The sequence below is a fragment of the Dendropsophus ebraccatus genome, chromosome 1, assembly GCF_027789765.1.
Source record: "Dendropsophus ebraccatus isolate aDenEbr1 chromosome 1, aDenEbr1.pat, whole genome shotgun sequence".
Lineage (NCBI taxonomy): Eukaryota > Metazoa > Chordata > Amphibia > Anura > Hylidae > Dendropsophus > Dendropsophus ebraccatus.
The window spans coordinates 143,015,367-143,031,814 of record NC_091454.1 but is presented as its reverse complement, the minus strand read 5'-3'; the positions used below and the strand labels follow the sequence as shown (position 1 = coordinate 143,031,814).

General features: G+C 41.1%; 1 protein-coding gene across 5 annotated transcripts in view; it reads left to right on the top strand.

The window, feature by feature from the left end:
- MYO9A (myosin IXA) overlaps positions 1-16,448 on the top strand; it is a 96,450-nt gene that overhangs the window by 54,620 nt on the left and 25,382 nt on the right. For 4 of the 5 annotated variants that reach the window (XM_069980893.1, XM_069980863.1, XM_069980882.1 and 1 more), the window contains 13 exons: positions 1,306-1,381; positions 1,463-1,603; positions 4,552-4,591; positions 4,807-4,929; positions 5,018-5,098; positions 5,802-5,912; positions 6,744-6,866; positions 7,214-7,363; positions 7,451-7,764; positions 7,850-9,568; positions 11,958-12,042; positions 12,364-12,543; positions 15,563-15,675. In XM_069980893.1, the coding sequence (XP_069836994.1) occupies positions 1,306-1,381; positions 1,463-1,603; positions 4,552-4,591; positions 4,807-4,929; positions 5,018-5,098; positions 5,802-5,912; positions 6,744-6,866; positions 7,214-7,363; positions 7,451-7,764; positions 7,850-9,568; positions 11,958-12,042; positions 12,364-12,543; positions 15,563-15,675 (3,256 nt within the window). The remainder of the gene's footprint in view (positions 1-1,305; positions 1,382-1,462; positions 1,604-4,551; positions 4,592-4,806; positions 4,930-5,017; positions 5,099-5,801; positions 5,913-6,743; positions 6,867-7,213; positions 7,364-7,450; positions 7,765-7,849; positions 9,569-11,957; positions 12,043-12,363; positions 12,544-15,562; positions 15,676-16,448) is intronic. The other variant, XM_069980901.1, reaches the window with a different exon arrangement.

Sequence of the window (16,448 nt, the reverse complement as noted above, 5' to 3'; positions counted from 1 at the left end):
ATAATGGTGATGTGTATTATTATGAGGCTTCATTTTTTTTCTCTTTTTTTTAAAGGGGGTGAGACCTTTAGGCAATGTGCCTACCATGTTTTTTTTTGGGGGGGGCGATTTTACTGCCATTTTGGACGACCGTTCTTTGCCAAAATGACAGCCATTCAAAATGATGGCTGTAAAATGACCAATTATGTTGTGGAAACATAGTCTTAAAGTGTATGACAAAGTGACAATGTCAGTTTCTTGTTTCTGACACCAACCGAATTCTAAGATTTTAAGTTACTTACAAATATAGTCCATGATGGAAAGACCACGCCTAATAACCATATGAAAAGGCATGGTAAATGACCAAGTATATGTCCACATTAGTGGAGACCTTCAGATATCAAATTATACACAGACATAATTATGAACGTCCCTCATTAATAGAAATCCATTCAGACCGAGGAATGAGAAACAAAGGCCTTCTGTGAGGGCCTATTTTCTACTGTTTAGATTTGTTAGATGTAGAATGAATCTGGTGCTCTTTATTGTAGTAGTCAACGTAAATGGCAGTTCTGGTTAATATTCCACTTGTAATGACCCCAATCTTTATTAAGTTTTTCTGCTGCCTGTCTTGTGCACATTATAGATAAAAGGTTAATTATTTATAACTTTTTCCTGTGGATTAGTCAGGGCTATTTTTTTTTGTTGTTGTAGTTTTTTATTGTTTTGAAGCCATTTTAAATATGATCTATTTCTGCTCTTTAGCACAGTGCATGGTAGTTGGATCCGTGCACATGCTGGCCATGAAGAATGCATTTGGTTCTCATTCTAGGTCTTTGTACAGATTTTTTCTTACATTTAACACCCTTGCATGTTTTCCTGTCCACTTGCTTCTGTCTTTAATCTCCATTTTTTGGCATGGGAATGCATGTGTATCACACCTCACAGCAATGTTTGTGCACCTTCTAGAAATGTTGCCTGAGCTTATGTCATGCATTTATTGTCTTCTCTAACACAGTTTTTGGGTCTGCAGGAAAAGTATGGATTTGCCAGGACTGGTTAAATGGGCATGTTGCTAACATTTTAGAACCACACAAGAATACACATAGAGTTACACAGGATGTTATTGTGATATGCACTGATAGGTTAAAGAAACACATCTGTCCTTTTAAGAACACATGCTCACACAGGCACTCACCTAGAGTTCCGAACACAGATGTAGTGTCACAGCTGTAAAAGAATAGGTACACAGACCACGTGTTGGAGGACTCTTTTGCTCCTCCTTTTTATAGTCATATAAAATCTAAGGTTACTTTTTCCTTCCAGATATTCCTCGTCCCACTCCTCGTTCTCCTCTTTCTGACCTACAGGGTGTAAATACAATGCAAGAAAGGACTCCACGGTAAGTGGGATAATATTTTACTCTGTTTTGTGTATTTATGTTTAACTCTTAGAAATTTTATGCAGTCCATTTTTATTTTAGGGATCTGACATGGTCAACAAGGAGGCATCGCCTGTCATCCAACTCCTACCTGGAGGGTGGTGGAATCTTCATCAGCTCCTCCAGTTCCAGTGTGAACAACAATGATAGCAAACTGCTAGAACGGGCACATGGCATTCTCATGTAAGAACAGCAACTAAGGCCAAGTCAGCTTAATCACAGTGACATTTTTGCAAAGATACATTTTTATTTGAAAATGGGGTCATGGGCTTATGTTAATAAAGACTTGTGGTGGATGAAAACTTTATGCTTCAAACAAGTGAAATTTATTTACAGTGTAGAAAATGCACACCATTAGTTACAGCAGGGGTGGGGAACCTTTTCCATGTCGAGGGCCGGTCGGGCATTTATAAAATCATTTGAGGGCCGCATACCGTGCGCAGCAGGGTAGCGTGGGTTTGCAGCACTCGGGGCAAGGCAAAGTATTGTTCCCCTAATGCCCCTGCTATTGTAGTTAACCCTCTGTGATGCCCCTTGTACCTGATGTGAATCCTTAGTGATACCCTGTAGCCTGAGTTAACCCCCCAGTCATGTCCCTGGTAGCCTAATTACCCCCCCCCCCCCCCCCCCCCCACACCCAATGATGCCTCTGGTAGGCCTAGTTAATCCATCCAGTCATGTCCCTGCTAGCCTAGTTAATCCCCCCAGTTATGTCCCTGCTAGCCTAGTTAATACCCCCAGTCATGTCCCTGGTAGCCTAGTTAAGCCCCTCTGTGATGTCCGTGGTAGCCTAGTTTAGCCCCTCAGTCATGTCCCTGGTAGCCTAGATAGCCCCCCGTCATGTTCCTGGTAGCCTAGTTAACCCCCCAGTCATGTCCCTGGTAGCATAGTTAACCCCCCAGTCATGTCCCTGGTAGCCTAGTTAACCCCATAGTCATGTCCCTGGTAGCCTAGTTAAGCCCCTCAGTCATGTCCCTGGTGGCCTTCTTAACCCCCTCAGTCATGTCCCTGGTGGCCTTCTTAACCCCCTCAGTCAGGTCCCTGGTGGCCTTCTTAACCTCCCAGTCAGGTCCCTGGTGGCCTTCTTAACCCCCCAGTCAGGTCCCCGGTGGCCTTCTTAACCCCCCAGTCAGGTCCCCGGTGGCCTTCTTAACCCCCCAGTCAGGTCCCTGGTGGCCTTCTTAACCCCCCAGTCAGGTCCCTGGTGGCCTTCTTAACCCCCCAGTCAGGTCCCTGGTGGCCTTCTTAACCCCCCATCCCCCCCAGTCATGTCCCTGGTGGCCTAGTTAATCCCCAGTGCCTGCCCCAAATTAAAAAAAAAAAAAACATCCCACTCACCTTTCCTCCGCTCCCACGCTATCCAGGTCCTCTTCTCCCTCCTCTCTTCTGTGCCGGTCTTCTCCTGCAGGCGGCGCGCGGTGAAATGACGTCATCGCACGCGGCCCGCAGGAGTCACAAGACGTGCGCCGCTCTGTTGGGGAAGGAGCCGGCACAGACACAGAAAGATGCTGTGTATGCCGGCTCCTGCCTCATCACCGCGGTGCACATGACAGGAGAGCCGCAAACCGCAGAAGACGTGTGCCGCTCTGGAGAAGAAGGAGCCGGCATACACAGCGTCCTCCTGTGTCTGGTAACTGTCACAGACACAGGAGGAAGCTGTGAATGCCGGCTCCTTCTCCTCCAGAGCAGCGCATGTCACAGGGGTGCCGCGGGCCGCATCCGGAGGTGTCAGGGGCCGGATGTGGCCCGCGGGCCGGAGGTTCCCCACCCCTGAGTTACAGTATGAATAGTATGCACCATAAAATGTAATGCTGTACCAGTAGATGGTTACAGCATTGCACTTTTTGGCGTTTACTGTTCATAGTGTAACTAACTTTGTGCATTTTTCTACACTGTAAATAAATTTTACTTGTTCCAAGCATAAATTTCATCCACCACAAGTCTTTATTATTATGAAGTCTATGAAAACCAATTACTGATCTATGCTTAATATACATGATATGTCATGGGTAGAGATGAGCGAACCGGGTTTGAGTCGATCCGAACCCAAACGTTCGGTATTTGATTAGCTGGGGCTGCTTAACTTGGATAAAGCTCTAAGGTTGTCTGGAAAGCATGGATACAGCCAATGACTATATCCATGTTTTCCACATAGCCTTAGGGCTTTATCCAACTTCAGCAGTCACCGCTAATCAAATGCCGAAAGTTCGGGTTCGGATCGACTCGAGCATGCTCCAGGTTCACTCATCTCTAGTCATGGGCATATGTTATTCACTGATATTATGCTCAATCTGGATTTATGTTGAATGTTTGTTTTTTTTATATAAATATAACAACTAATAAAGTATGGCAAAAGTACCGGAGAGAAGGTCATGCATGAAATTTAAAGTGTTACTAGCAAAGTTTTGATTGGTTGTGGGCCTGGGTGTTCATTTACCCCTACCTGCACCACGTTGTATAGTTGTGGTGCCAGTAAGGGGGTATAAAGAGAGCACTGTCGAACAGCAAAAAGACGGACCTTCTAATTTTTTTTCTTTATTTTATCTCCCAAGTAATTTTTTTTCCAGTTTTGCTGATTCATTTTGAAAAAAAGCGAGTCATTACAAAGTACAATTGGTTTTGCAAAAAAACCCAAAAACACATATGGGGTTGTAGATGAAAAAAATGACAGCGCTATGGATTTTTAAACACAAGAAGGAAAAAAACGTGCAAAAATGAAAATTGTCCGTTTTATAAACTGTCGCTGTTAGACAGTGCCCTCTTTGTACCCTCTTACTGGCACCACAAGTGTACAACATGGTTATCCTTCGAATCACTAGCTCCTCCCCATCTTGCTGCAGGAGATAGGCTTTATAGGCTTACAATAAAACCCATCTTCTGCAGTGAAACAGGGATAGCAGCGATTCAGGAAGAGAAGCGCTCAGCCGTACACTTCTCCAAGTCATAATTGTGGGCTGAACACCTAGACCCTGGTAGTCTAAACCTTTGACATATTGTTTACAAATGATCAATTTATACTAGGTGGCTGAGCATTTATAGTTGTTTTTATGTTGAGTACATGACACAAAAATATTTTGATTGTCCAAAGGAACTAAAAACCATTAGAATATTTTTTTCCTTTGTATTTACAGGAGGAACAAGAACACAAAATCTAAACCTGCTCTTCCTAAGGTGAGTGAGAAAATGGTTAAGTCTCTTTAAGAACAATGGTTTTACTATTTCAAATCCTGTGTATGTTCTTTTCTAATCCAGCTACAAATAGAAGCTCTTTACAATGTTGTAATTTGTTGTTGGTAAAAATAGTAACTGCAAATAAATTACATTTAATGTATTCACGTACGATTTCACTTGTTAAATCATGTTCTCATCTCTGCTTGAAACCATAGCACCTCTTGGATGTGAGGTCTCTGAAACATCTGTCTAATCTCACCCTTCACGATCGCATTACTAAATCCCTGCTGCATCTTCATAAGAAGAAGAAGCCGCCAAGTATTAGTGCACAGTTCCAGGTACAACTCTTTTACTTCTGGATTAACTGGCTCTGTAATGTTTCTCAGCTGATTTTTAAGGTTGTCCCTTTGTTTTTGCTTGTTTTAGGCTTCTTTAAACAAGCTGATGGAAACCTTGGGGCAGGCCGAACCTTATTTTGTGAAATGCATCCGTTCTAATGCAGAAAAGGTAAATTTTGTCAGACCGGTCTGCAATTTTATATTTTTTTCAGCTAGTTATCTCCTATTTGTTGGATAGAGAGTATAACAGAATTAACACTTTACTTTATGCATATGATTGCAGTGCTAGCCGTTTGTTCCTTTTTCCATAAAACAGTACTTTGGTAGATCAGATGTTTGTCATAAAGGTGGTGAGCTATGCTATGTAGAACTGCTGATTTATGTGTATGCATTACAATAATTTATATACATATGATGTATATATTTGTTTTCTAACTTTAGTGATTTAGCATACTCTTTGAGTCACAAGTGTATCTACTTTTTTCCACTAATTGAAGAGAGGGTTTTAGGTTTTCTGACCTGACCTGACAGACTGTCGCCACCCAAAACATAGTGCCCTAAGTGAGAGGGTGAGGACCTCCTATCTGGTATATACAACATAATTTTAAGTTTAGCCTTAGCCGCTTCTTTAGTTCCACAGGACCTTGCTTTCACACAGAACAAAAGCACTGTGGGTTTTGTGCAGACCTTTAACTCGCTTTACACTTGTTATAGATTTATGAAATCAGACACTACATGGTTTTAGTGTCAGGGATAACATAAGGTTTACAACCACAAGCTTTTCAGCACTTTGGAAAATCTACATATTGGTATAGAGATCTTGGCTACATGGAAAAGAAGAAAGCTTAGTATATTTTCACTTCATTTTACAGGTGCCTTTGCGTTTCAATGATTCATTGGTGCTCAGACAGCTCCGCTACACAGGAATGCTGGAAACAGTCCGAATTCGCCAGTCTGGCTACAGCTGCAAGGTCCCCTTTCAGGTCTGACTGTGCATTATTCGCTACAACTGCTTATTAAAATATATTAGTTTTTATATTAATGGCAGCTAACAGCAAGCATCTATTTTTTTTTTTTGTGTTCTTATTTTGTCTTACTGTTACTGCAAACTGGCATAAAAGGTGCAGTTTGCATCACTATCTAAAGCTCAAAGAAGGTCAGCGCAGAGTTGAAGACTAAAACATCATTAAAGGAGAAGTCTGGCGCTGCAATGATTTTTTTTTTTAAAAGCAGGGGCAGGGGGGGAACATAATACCCGCCACTAATGACCCATCCCCATGCCTGTCCAGCACCGGAGCACCGCTTTGGGACCTCTTCTGGGACTTGGCATCATCTTTTTATCCAACATCACAACCCTGCTTATTAACATCCCGCTCAGCCAATCAATGACTGGGGCGGGATGCTGCTCCATTCACTGATTGGCTGAGCAGGCTGTCCATCATCTGGGTTAGGCATTTTCCCCCGAGTCATGACGTCATCACAACTTGGGAGAAAATGCCTTTCAGGGGGGGTCTGGGGGCCGTTGACTGGGGCTTCATGGGCTCATGGAGAGGTAAGTAGTGCTTGTTTTTTTTTGTTCCCCCTGCCACTGCCGACTGACAGGTTTTTTTTTTTAAATCGATGGACTTGTCCTTTACTATAAAAGGGATAACAGAGTTTGTTTTAAGCTTTATGTACCTTACTCAGAGAAAAAAAAACTTCCATGTCGTAGTTAGCAAATATATTTGACAATCAGGTGATTGTAATATTATTTATTAATTTTAGTAAGCATTATATATTCTATTGTAATCCTAGAACATTGTTGTCTTTTATAGGACTTTGTAACACAGTTTTCAGTATTATTGCCAAAAAATGTTACCTCCACCCGCCAAAGTATCCAGGAATTCTTTTGGAAGATGTGTCACAGCCCTGATCATTATCAAGTTGGCAAAACCATGGTGAGCAGAATAATCTACAGGTTTTTCTATGAAATAAACTGATGATTTTTTTGTATCTTACTGCTGTTTTTTTTTTCTTTGTTCTTCTCTTCATTTTCAAATGTCATAAGGACATGTCAAAAGATTTCATCATTCAAGGTCTGGCTAAGAGTCTGTATAAATCCCCACCAGTCATTACCATGTTCTCCCTTTCGTTACTCCCTAGACTTACTATAGAACCCATCTCTTTGGGGGTCTGAACACAAAGACCCTCAATGATAAAAACTTTTGACATGTATCTGTGAGAGGGACACTTTCATTCTTTGAGTTTTATCGGTTCTAAACCAAGCCATTACATTTCTTTTCAGGTTTTTCTGAAAGAGCAGGAGCGACAATTGCTTCGAGACATGTTACATCAGACAGTATTACAGCGTATTATCCTCTTACAACGTTGGCTAAGAGCCATGCTACAGCGGAGGAGATTTTTGCACCTTAAAGATGCAGCAATCACAATTCAGGTACATATAAATCCTACCTCAGCTACCTGATATTTTGTTTCCTATATTTATCAGTTGGTTGACAAATTATATTTGGTTTTATTACAGAGGTACTGGAGACATTACAAGAAAAGATCGAGTGAACAGGCGATACAGACCAAGGACCATACACGTTATCACGCTGCTTGTGTCATCCAGGCATGGTGGAAGGGCTACAAAGCCAGACGAGACTACCAGCAACTAAAGGAATCATCTTCTGTTATACAGACTTCCTGGCGGAAATATTCGTTTCGTAAGCATAGGGCAGCAATATGCATCCAGACTGCTTGGAGGGGTCATGTCGCAAAGAGACATTATAAATGCAAGAGAAAACACATCATTACTTTACAAGCAGCATGCAGAGGCTTTATAGAAAGGCGAAGGTAACACATTTATGTATTATACTTTATAGCAGTGGTTTAATCTTTGGGAATTGGCAAAAAAAAATATTTTCTTTCTGTTCCACAGGGTACGGTTGTTGAAGCAAGAATTGCCAAACCATTTGGTGGAGGACAATTCACTAGAAGATAATAGTAATTCTGCCTTTAAGTCACCATTGCAGTCTCCTGACACCGATGTTAGCCACTGGGAAGACATCTCTGAACACAGCCAATCAAACCCCCCAAGTGCAACGCTCTCTGGGAAATGTGGTGAAGTGCAGTTTAGAGAGAGACCTAAATCCTTGGAGGATCCCAATCAAAGAAAAGTGGTCAGAGCCAAAAGAGAAAGCCGTCGCATGAGAGAACTAGAGCAGGCACAGTTTAGTCTTGAATTGCTAAAAGTGCGTAGCAGTGGGGGCATGTCTCCATCAGATGAGAGGCGTTGGTCTGCAGAATTAATTCTCGATAAAGTTCCAGATACGCCTGAAAGTGAGGGATCTTTTGGTAGCTTGGAAATTATTAGTTGTGAAGAAAATGCAAAGCCTTCTGAGGAATCTACAACAAATGTGTTCTCCAACCAATCATCTGGCTCTCCAGTTCATAAGCTTCCTGAAAATTCACGTGAACTTTCACAAGACTCCTTTAAAATGCCTGATACTTTAGTTTCTGAACCAATGAGTTCCCAATCTGCCAGCTCCATCACAACAGACTTGGAATACACTTCTAAGAATAAAGTTCAAACAATTGACGACAAACCAACAATTCACTCTGATGATGAGTATCCAAGTTCTTGCATCTCTAGCCAAATGAGCTCCAGTTCTTCACCATTAATAGCACACTCCAATGGTCCTCAAGGGGTTTCAAGCAGTGGGACACCTTATTCTCATTCTAATGGCATTCCTTGTGCTTCTTCAAGACAAAACTCTGGTAAAGAGGAAAATGTGCCATCCAATGGACATCATACATCACCAGTTCAAACTTCTTTACCGAGTCCTACAGTCCAAAAATCCCCTGTATCTGATATAAAAACTCTCCCAACACAGCATGATGCCTCTCCTGAGATGCAAAAGTGCTCCATGTCCCATCATCCTCCGTCACCTCCAACCAATGCTGTTGATATTGCCTGGGGTTCTTCATCCTGCTGGAGACAAAAACCTCCCGCACATGAACTGTCAGAAAGTGCACCAGCCAAAACTTCCGTCCCTTTTCCTTACAAGACTCACCCTCGTGAGCCTCAACTTTCCTGTAGCCTTCCTACCTTTTATGTCCCCAACCAGGGAATGCTTAAAACCCAGGAGCACAATGATCTTGGAGTTACCCCTTCTGACACCGTCCTTCAGAGACTTCAGAAGCTTAACAAAGAGAAGGAAGAGCTGCAGAAGCAGCTACAGCAAGAAAAGGAAAGACTCATGATGGAGCAAATCCGCAAAGAAAAACAGGAGCTGGAGAGGCAACGTAAACTGCAGGAACAACATGGACATAACAGAGACCCAGATAACTCTTTGCACTTTCCTAGGAGTACCACAAAGAAGCAGTCTGATAGGCCACAGTCTCTTCTTTTACAGGGTACACAATGGAAGAGTCCTTCCCCTAAAACAGAGATCAAAGGATTGACAGTTAAAGGGAAGACCAGCTCACACAGTGACCGTCCAGTTAGCATGTTTTTGGACCAAAGAGAGTTACGGGAAGCTCCCAAAGGAGATAACACAGGGGACATAGGTGACTCAGGGAGACGTCCTTGGTTGCACAGCACTGTGAATTCCAACATCTTTTTTACTCCCAAAGGGAATATTAGTAGTGATCCAGAGTAAGTGATATATTGACATTTTTGCATGGAGAAAATGCAAGTATTTCACAAATATGTTAGTGTCTAAAAAGTGGACATCCGTAAAGAAAACAACTATCTTATAATACCAAATTGCCACTTCCTGCCATGTGTTCGGTTATTTCTGTTATTGGCGTTATAAAAGTATTTACAAAGGTTCACGTAGTGAAAGTAATGTAAACGTACCACACAAAATTTTATATTATTTAAGTGTAACTAATTGTTTCAGAAAACCTTTGACATGTCAAAAGTTTTATGTGTGAGGGTTTTAGGATACTGCTATTACCAGAATGAGTGGGCAGAAACGCTCATCTAAGCGCCTTTTCTAAAGTCTATTGGCACTCTCTCCGCTTGTTTTAGTGACCAGGGGGGGTCTTGACACCTAGTGCCCCACCATGTAAACTTATAATATGTCTCTATAATATGGCAAAAGGATTCTGAACCAAAAATTACACTTTAAGAACAAAATACTGTTAAGAGTATTAAAATGACAGACTGTGTCTTATGGATGATATTTCAATGAGAAGAACATGGTATTTGTGTCCCCATAGTGCACCACAAAAGGTAGCAACAAAATAAGCAAAGCAATTATTACAGGAAAAATTAAAGACTGTGCACAAATCCATCACAAATTCTGTTGTTTTTTACATAAAGAATTGCAGTACATGCCATACTATTTTTTCCTTTAAAATACCAGTCTGGCAGAACCTAAAGGTTTGTTTTTTATGTTGGGGTGTTTCTACACTTGGGATTTTAGTCTAAGTAGATGCAATTCCTAATGTATCCAAAACCATGACCACAATGTCTGTAAAACTGAGACAAAAAGACACATATATATAATTAATCTTTCTTTTTTGCTGAGGTATTTGTGGCATGGTAATAACATTGAAACCTGGTTGTTAGAGGTCCCATGTTTCTTTTTTTTTTTTGATCATATGTTTAACTCTATTGTTGAAACATATGTTTTTGTATTATTAATTGTACAGCCCTTTTGCACAGCCATACTGGCTCCTACAGAGTCCTTGTTTGCAAATATACTTCCCTCCTAGAAGCATTTCTAGTATGTAAATTTACTATACTATATAGTAGAATATTACTGTATAAGCAAAATGCAGTTCTTTTCAAATCACATTTATCGAATATTAAGGGAGAAGTCCGACGAAAATTTTTATTAAAGTATTGTATTGTACCCCAAAAATAATACAAATCACCAAAATACACTTATTACGGGAAATGCACATAAAGTGCTTTTTCCCCTGCACTTACTACTGCATCAAGGCTTCACTTCCTGGATAACATGGTGATGTCACGACCCGACTCCCAGAGCTGTGTGGGCTGTGGCTGCTGGAGAGGATGATGGCAGGGGGACACTGAGGGACACAGGGCACTGGAGGGACACTGAGCATCCCTCTCCTATAATCCTTTCCAGCAGCCACAGACTGCATAGCTTTGGGAGTCGGGTCATGACATCACCATTTTGTCCAGGAAGTGAAGCCTTGATGCAGAAGTAAGTGCAGGGAAAAAAGCCCTTCATGTGCATTTCCTGTAATAAGTTTACATTAGTGATTTGCATAACTTTTGGGGGGCAATACAATACTTTAATAAAAATGTTCGCTGGACCTCTCTTAAATCAATAAAATGAACTTTCAAATGAAATTTTATATTTTATTTTACAAATAAAATATAGTGTATTATTTTAGATGTAATATTTTAAAATAGTTTTAGGTGAATTTTTTGTCTACTTTTCCATTTTACGATCTATAATAATCTGGGAATTTTTGTAGTCTTCATTCTGGACAGCCCTTGTCTATTGTACCTATGTCCATGGGGCTAGCTGTAAAGCATATCTCTAAGTGCTGTTAAAAAACGCTCAGGCAAGATGCCTGCCCCTATAATAATGTACAAATAGAAACCAGAATGAAAAAAGGGAAATGTTCTAGCATCTGGCTTTAATTGGTAAAAGCAGCTAGGTGATACATTTCCTTTAAGGGTGCCTTCACACCTACCGTATCGCAGTAGAAAATCCGCTGCGGATCCGCAGCAGATTTAACTAAATGAATGAACACAGCATCAAATCCGCACTTACAAATCTGCTGCGGATCCGCAGCGGATTTGACAGTGCGTATTTAATGCTGTGTTCATTCATTTAGTTAAATCTGCTGCGGATCTGCTGCGTATCCGCAGCGGATTTTCTACTGCGATACAGTAGGTGTGAAGGCACCCTTAAGTCTTTTTTCACTACTAAAATATCCTTACTACTGTCTAATGTGGCCGCCCATAATTGTTAAATTTAATATGTCCTGAATTTACCTTTTTTTCCCTGTACTGTCATCTTTCAGTTGTTACTGATGTCAATAAAATCTTTTCACAGAAATTCCTCCCTTCAACCTCACCGAACTGCACGCAGTGAACTTACTAAGAGGTTGGATGCAACTGAGCCGTCCGGAATAAGTGAGGTAAGCAACTCTCTGGCCACAAGAAGGACTAATAGACCATGTTACAATCTCTGTAGAAAACTGCATTGACAGGTTTGAATTATGGACTTTCTTTAGGTGCATGTCTAGTCTGTCCCCATGTTTTCTATAATTGTTGATTCCTACCCCTCCCCCACTACTTCTTCAACTTTTAGACTTTCCACACTTCATATTGTCTGGTTTGGTTCCCTACTTTCTGATATGTGATTTCACTTTGTTCTGTAGATTGTATTTTCCCTCCTCCATCATGTGCTTGTGTTTTTATTTTGTGTTCCCCATGTCCGTTGTCATTCTGTCTGTCAGGCGCCGCACAGACGAAAAGCTCGTATGGCACGAACTCGATCAGATTTCATGACTAGAGGAGCTCTTGGGGGGGGAGACTCTGAGGAGGATTCAGATGAACAGGGGGAGCGGATTCCCCCTTCTGACCCTACAGAGGAATCAGGCAGACAGATCCAGGCATGTCACAGCGACTCCGAAATGGTAAAGTCCGGTAACAGACACTGAACGTCTAGCATTACTCTTTGAGGACATCTACTATGCTTAACCTTCCTCCTAATGCTTAGACTTCTGTTACATAGTATATATGCCTCCCAATAATTCTTTTTCATCACGCTACACATTTATCATTGCATCTGGCTCTCACCGCTAATACACATCCTAACATTTACCATTCTGTTAGTCTACAAATGCGGGAACGGCTCTATGCAGAACCTTTATCACAGATCCTTTCATATCAGACAGGAAGAGCAGCACAGCATGCAGAGCTGCTCTTCCCCTCAAAATATTGTACACCATGATTGAACCCAAGAACCCCATTATAAGCCAGTAGGTGATTTTTTTGGCACTTTAGCTGTGTTTTTTTTTTTTTTAAGTTTTAAGTTGCTAATATGACTACCCATTTTTATTATCATACGTTCCATTTTGGTGTATTGTGTGTCATTTTAGGTTTGTATACAGAGATAAATGGGTATGGTTAGAGACATGTATGTTTAGATAAATGTGTGCATGTGCATGTGTATCTCTTAAACTTGTTTCTTACGTTGAAGTTTTCTAGGTAAAAGTGTTGCCTGGTCTTTCCTGTTTTCTGTTAGGGCATGCTGCTGTTACAAGGAACTGTCCTATTCACGCTATCTTTGGCTTTCTACTTTGAAAGAATTCCAGTATAAAAGTTAATAAACATATGCTGTTTACTTCTTATATCTGAGTGCAAATAGTGGCTCCTCTTGCAGAAAAGCAGTCTGCCACCTTGTCTGCTCATATAAAATATTCCCTTATTCTTTGTATCTTATGATCGATATGTTTATCCCAGACATGTTTAAAGTAAATTTTTTATTACGGTATTGTATTGCCCCCCAAAAGTTATGCAAATGACCAATATACACTTATTACAGGAAATGCTTGTAAAGTGTTTTTTTTCCTGCCCCTACTCAATGTGTCCATTAATCACATGACTGCCTTCTCTGTGAGCGCTCAGATGGCCTGGGATACACTGGACTTCCTGTTTTCTGATTCTTTGAGAAAAAAAACTGTCATAAAACAGAAAGTGTTGTGTTTTCCATGATAACTAAAAAAAATAATAAATGTAAATTGCAAACTTGTTTTATAACACATCTACTGTTGATTTACATTTTAAGGCTGGGTTCACACTACGTATATTTCAGTCAGTATTGTGGTCCTCATATTGCAACCAAAACCAGGAGTGGATTAAAAACACAGAAAGGATCTGTTCACACAATGTTGAAATTGAGTGGATGGCCGCCATTTGATGGCAAATATTTGCTCTTATTTTAAAACAACGGCTGTTATATTGAAATAATGGCAGTTATTTACGGTTATATGGCGGCCATCCACTCAATTTCAACAGTGTGTGAACAGATCCTTTCTGTGTTTTTAATCCACTCCTGGTTTTGGTTGCAATATGAGGACCACAATACTGACTGAAATATACCTAGTGTGAACCCAGCCTGAAAGTTATAACAGCAGTGACACTTTAAGTGTGTTTTCATAGAAAGCTGACTGCTACTTAATTTAGCTGTCTTGCCAAAAATTTGTATAACATCTTAAATTGTGCACACAGCTCTTTCCTGTTTTCTTAAGGATTGAGGTTTATATAGAAAGATATTTTGAAATGTCATTTGCTCTCTAGAAATTTGTAGTTTGTATATTAGAGTCTAAAAAAGGCATTGGAACTGAAAGGAGACCTGTCACCCCCCTGCGCCGGGGTGACAGGCTCCCGACCCCCAGATAGATCCCCTTATAATTACCTCATGTCGCTGAGTCCCGCTGCCGGAGCCCGTCCCGGGACGGAGATATCCCGGTGAGAAGCCGGCGCGCGCTCTGTGGAGATGGGTCCGGCGTCCATAGAGAATGAATGGAGCCGTGCGCGCGCAGCAGAGATGAGTCCGGCTCCATTCATTCTCTATGGACGCTGGACTCATCTCCACAGCGCGCGCGCCGGCTTCTCACCGGGATATCTCCGTCCCGGGAGCGGCTCCGGCAGCGGGACTCAGCGACATGAGGTCAGTATAAGGGGATCTATCTGGGGGTCGGGAGCCTGTCACCCCGGTGCGGGGGGGTGACAGGTCCTCTTTAAGAGGTAAAATGCACTGCATAAAAAGTTATAAGAATGTCAGTTCCTTGCATTCCTTAGCTCTCTTTCCCATCCTATATTCCCATTGCATAAAAAATTATATTCCCAAAACATCTCTCGATTCAGAAGTTTGAAAATGCTGACTGATACTGGGAATGACATGGCTAGAATACTGTCCAGTCTTGAGATGAAGAGCTGAAAAATAAGGCACATTGTTTGACATACTGTCTTTCTCTTGCCTCATCTGAAGGACGTAACTCCTAAAAAAGTTGTTCTTTTTCTGAGTTGCCTCCGTTACGTGTACAAGCAATGTAGCAAGAATGTTATAGGCAACCTACCTAGTGATGAGCATCTGTCAGTCTTGGACTGGATGAATCTGATCCTTTAGAACTAGACTTTTTATATGGAACTTTCAGATTCAGGTTCTACAAACCAGTCTATCTCCAATCCCTCAAGCCTTTAAGTCCTAGGCTCACTAGGTTACTTCCTGCTTCCTCAAAATGCAGTTGGATCATGTAAAAAACATGACATCATCAATGGTGTACAACAATGGAACAAATCTCTCATGCCCCAGACCCACTGTAATAATAAACTAATATAGCTTGTGGCTGTGGTATTACATCCCCGGACGGCCAACTAATCTGATTGATAGGAGTCTAATGTAAGTCAAAATGAAGCTTATAATATCAACATATTTCAGGACCGAGACCCAGTGCAATCTTACCTTATGACATAAACAACATGTCAAAAGTTAATGGTAATGACAATAACACTTTAAACTGCTAGTACATGAGCAGGGCCTTCATTTGAAGAATCTAATAGTAACATTTCCTCTTGTCTTCAAGCTTCTCTACTTTCTGTGCTTCTGCCATCTTGGCCCTGTATTTAATTTATGTTTCTTTCTCCCAGATGTTACAGAAAGCTCAGGGAATGGAGCGGCTCAGCAAGCTGCAGAAAGCTGTGTCTCAAGGAGAGATGTCCCGTGCGCTGCATGCTCACCGCACTCCAGAGCAGGATTCTAGGTAAACAATTTTTACACTAACCCAATGCACTGGAGCACTATCATAAAATCAACTTTTTTACAGTACACCTCATATTCCTCCTTCAGAATAAACATTGCACTATTTCGTCAGTGCTGAATAAAAATTAAAATGTGTCTATACAGTGTGTGTGTGTGTGTGTGTATATATATATATATATATATATATATATATATATATATATATATATATGCAGATGTACCTTGGTTTAAGAGTAACTTGGATTGTGAGCATTTTGCAAGAAGAGCTCACAGTTTTTTTCAAAATTGTAACTTTGTTTAACCTCTTAACGACACAGGGTGTATATTTACACCCTGTGGTCGCCTCGGGGACCTCAGAGGGGGGCCGTGCGGTGACCCCACTCTGAACTGCAGCGGTCCCGGGTGCGACGTGTAGCCCGGGACCGCAGCTATTAGCGGGCACGGTCCGATCGCCGTGCCCGCTAATCAAGCAGTCAGATGCAGCTGTTAAAGTTGACAATTTTGTATTTGCTTGAGAAAGGTCTCGAGATGAGACTGAAACGTTGCACTTGCTTTTTGATGTACCAATAAATACCACAACTTTTTTCACTATACGGATGTGCCGCAAAATTCTTGGATTTATTTAGTTGGAGATTTAATCCAATCTCCATTGCTAGGCACTCCAGCACTGAAACTGGGAGTGCGCTCTATTGTGGACATTATATATATATATATATATATATATATATATATATATATATATATTATAGATGATGTGTACCTATTGTATGATAT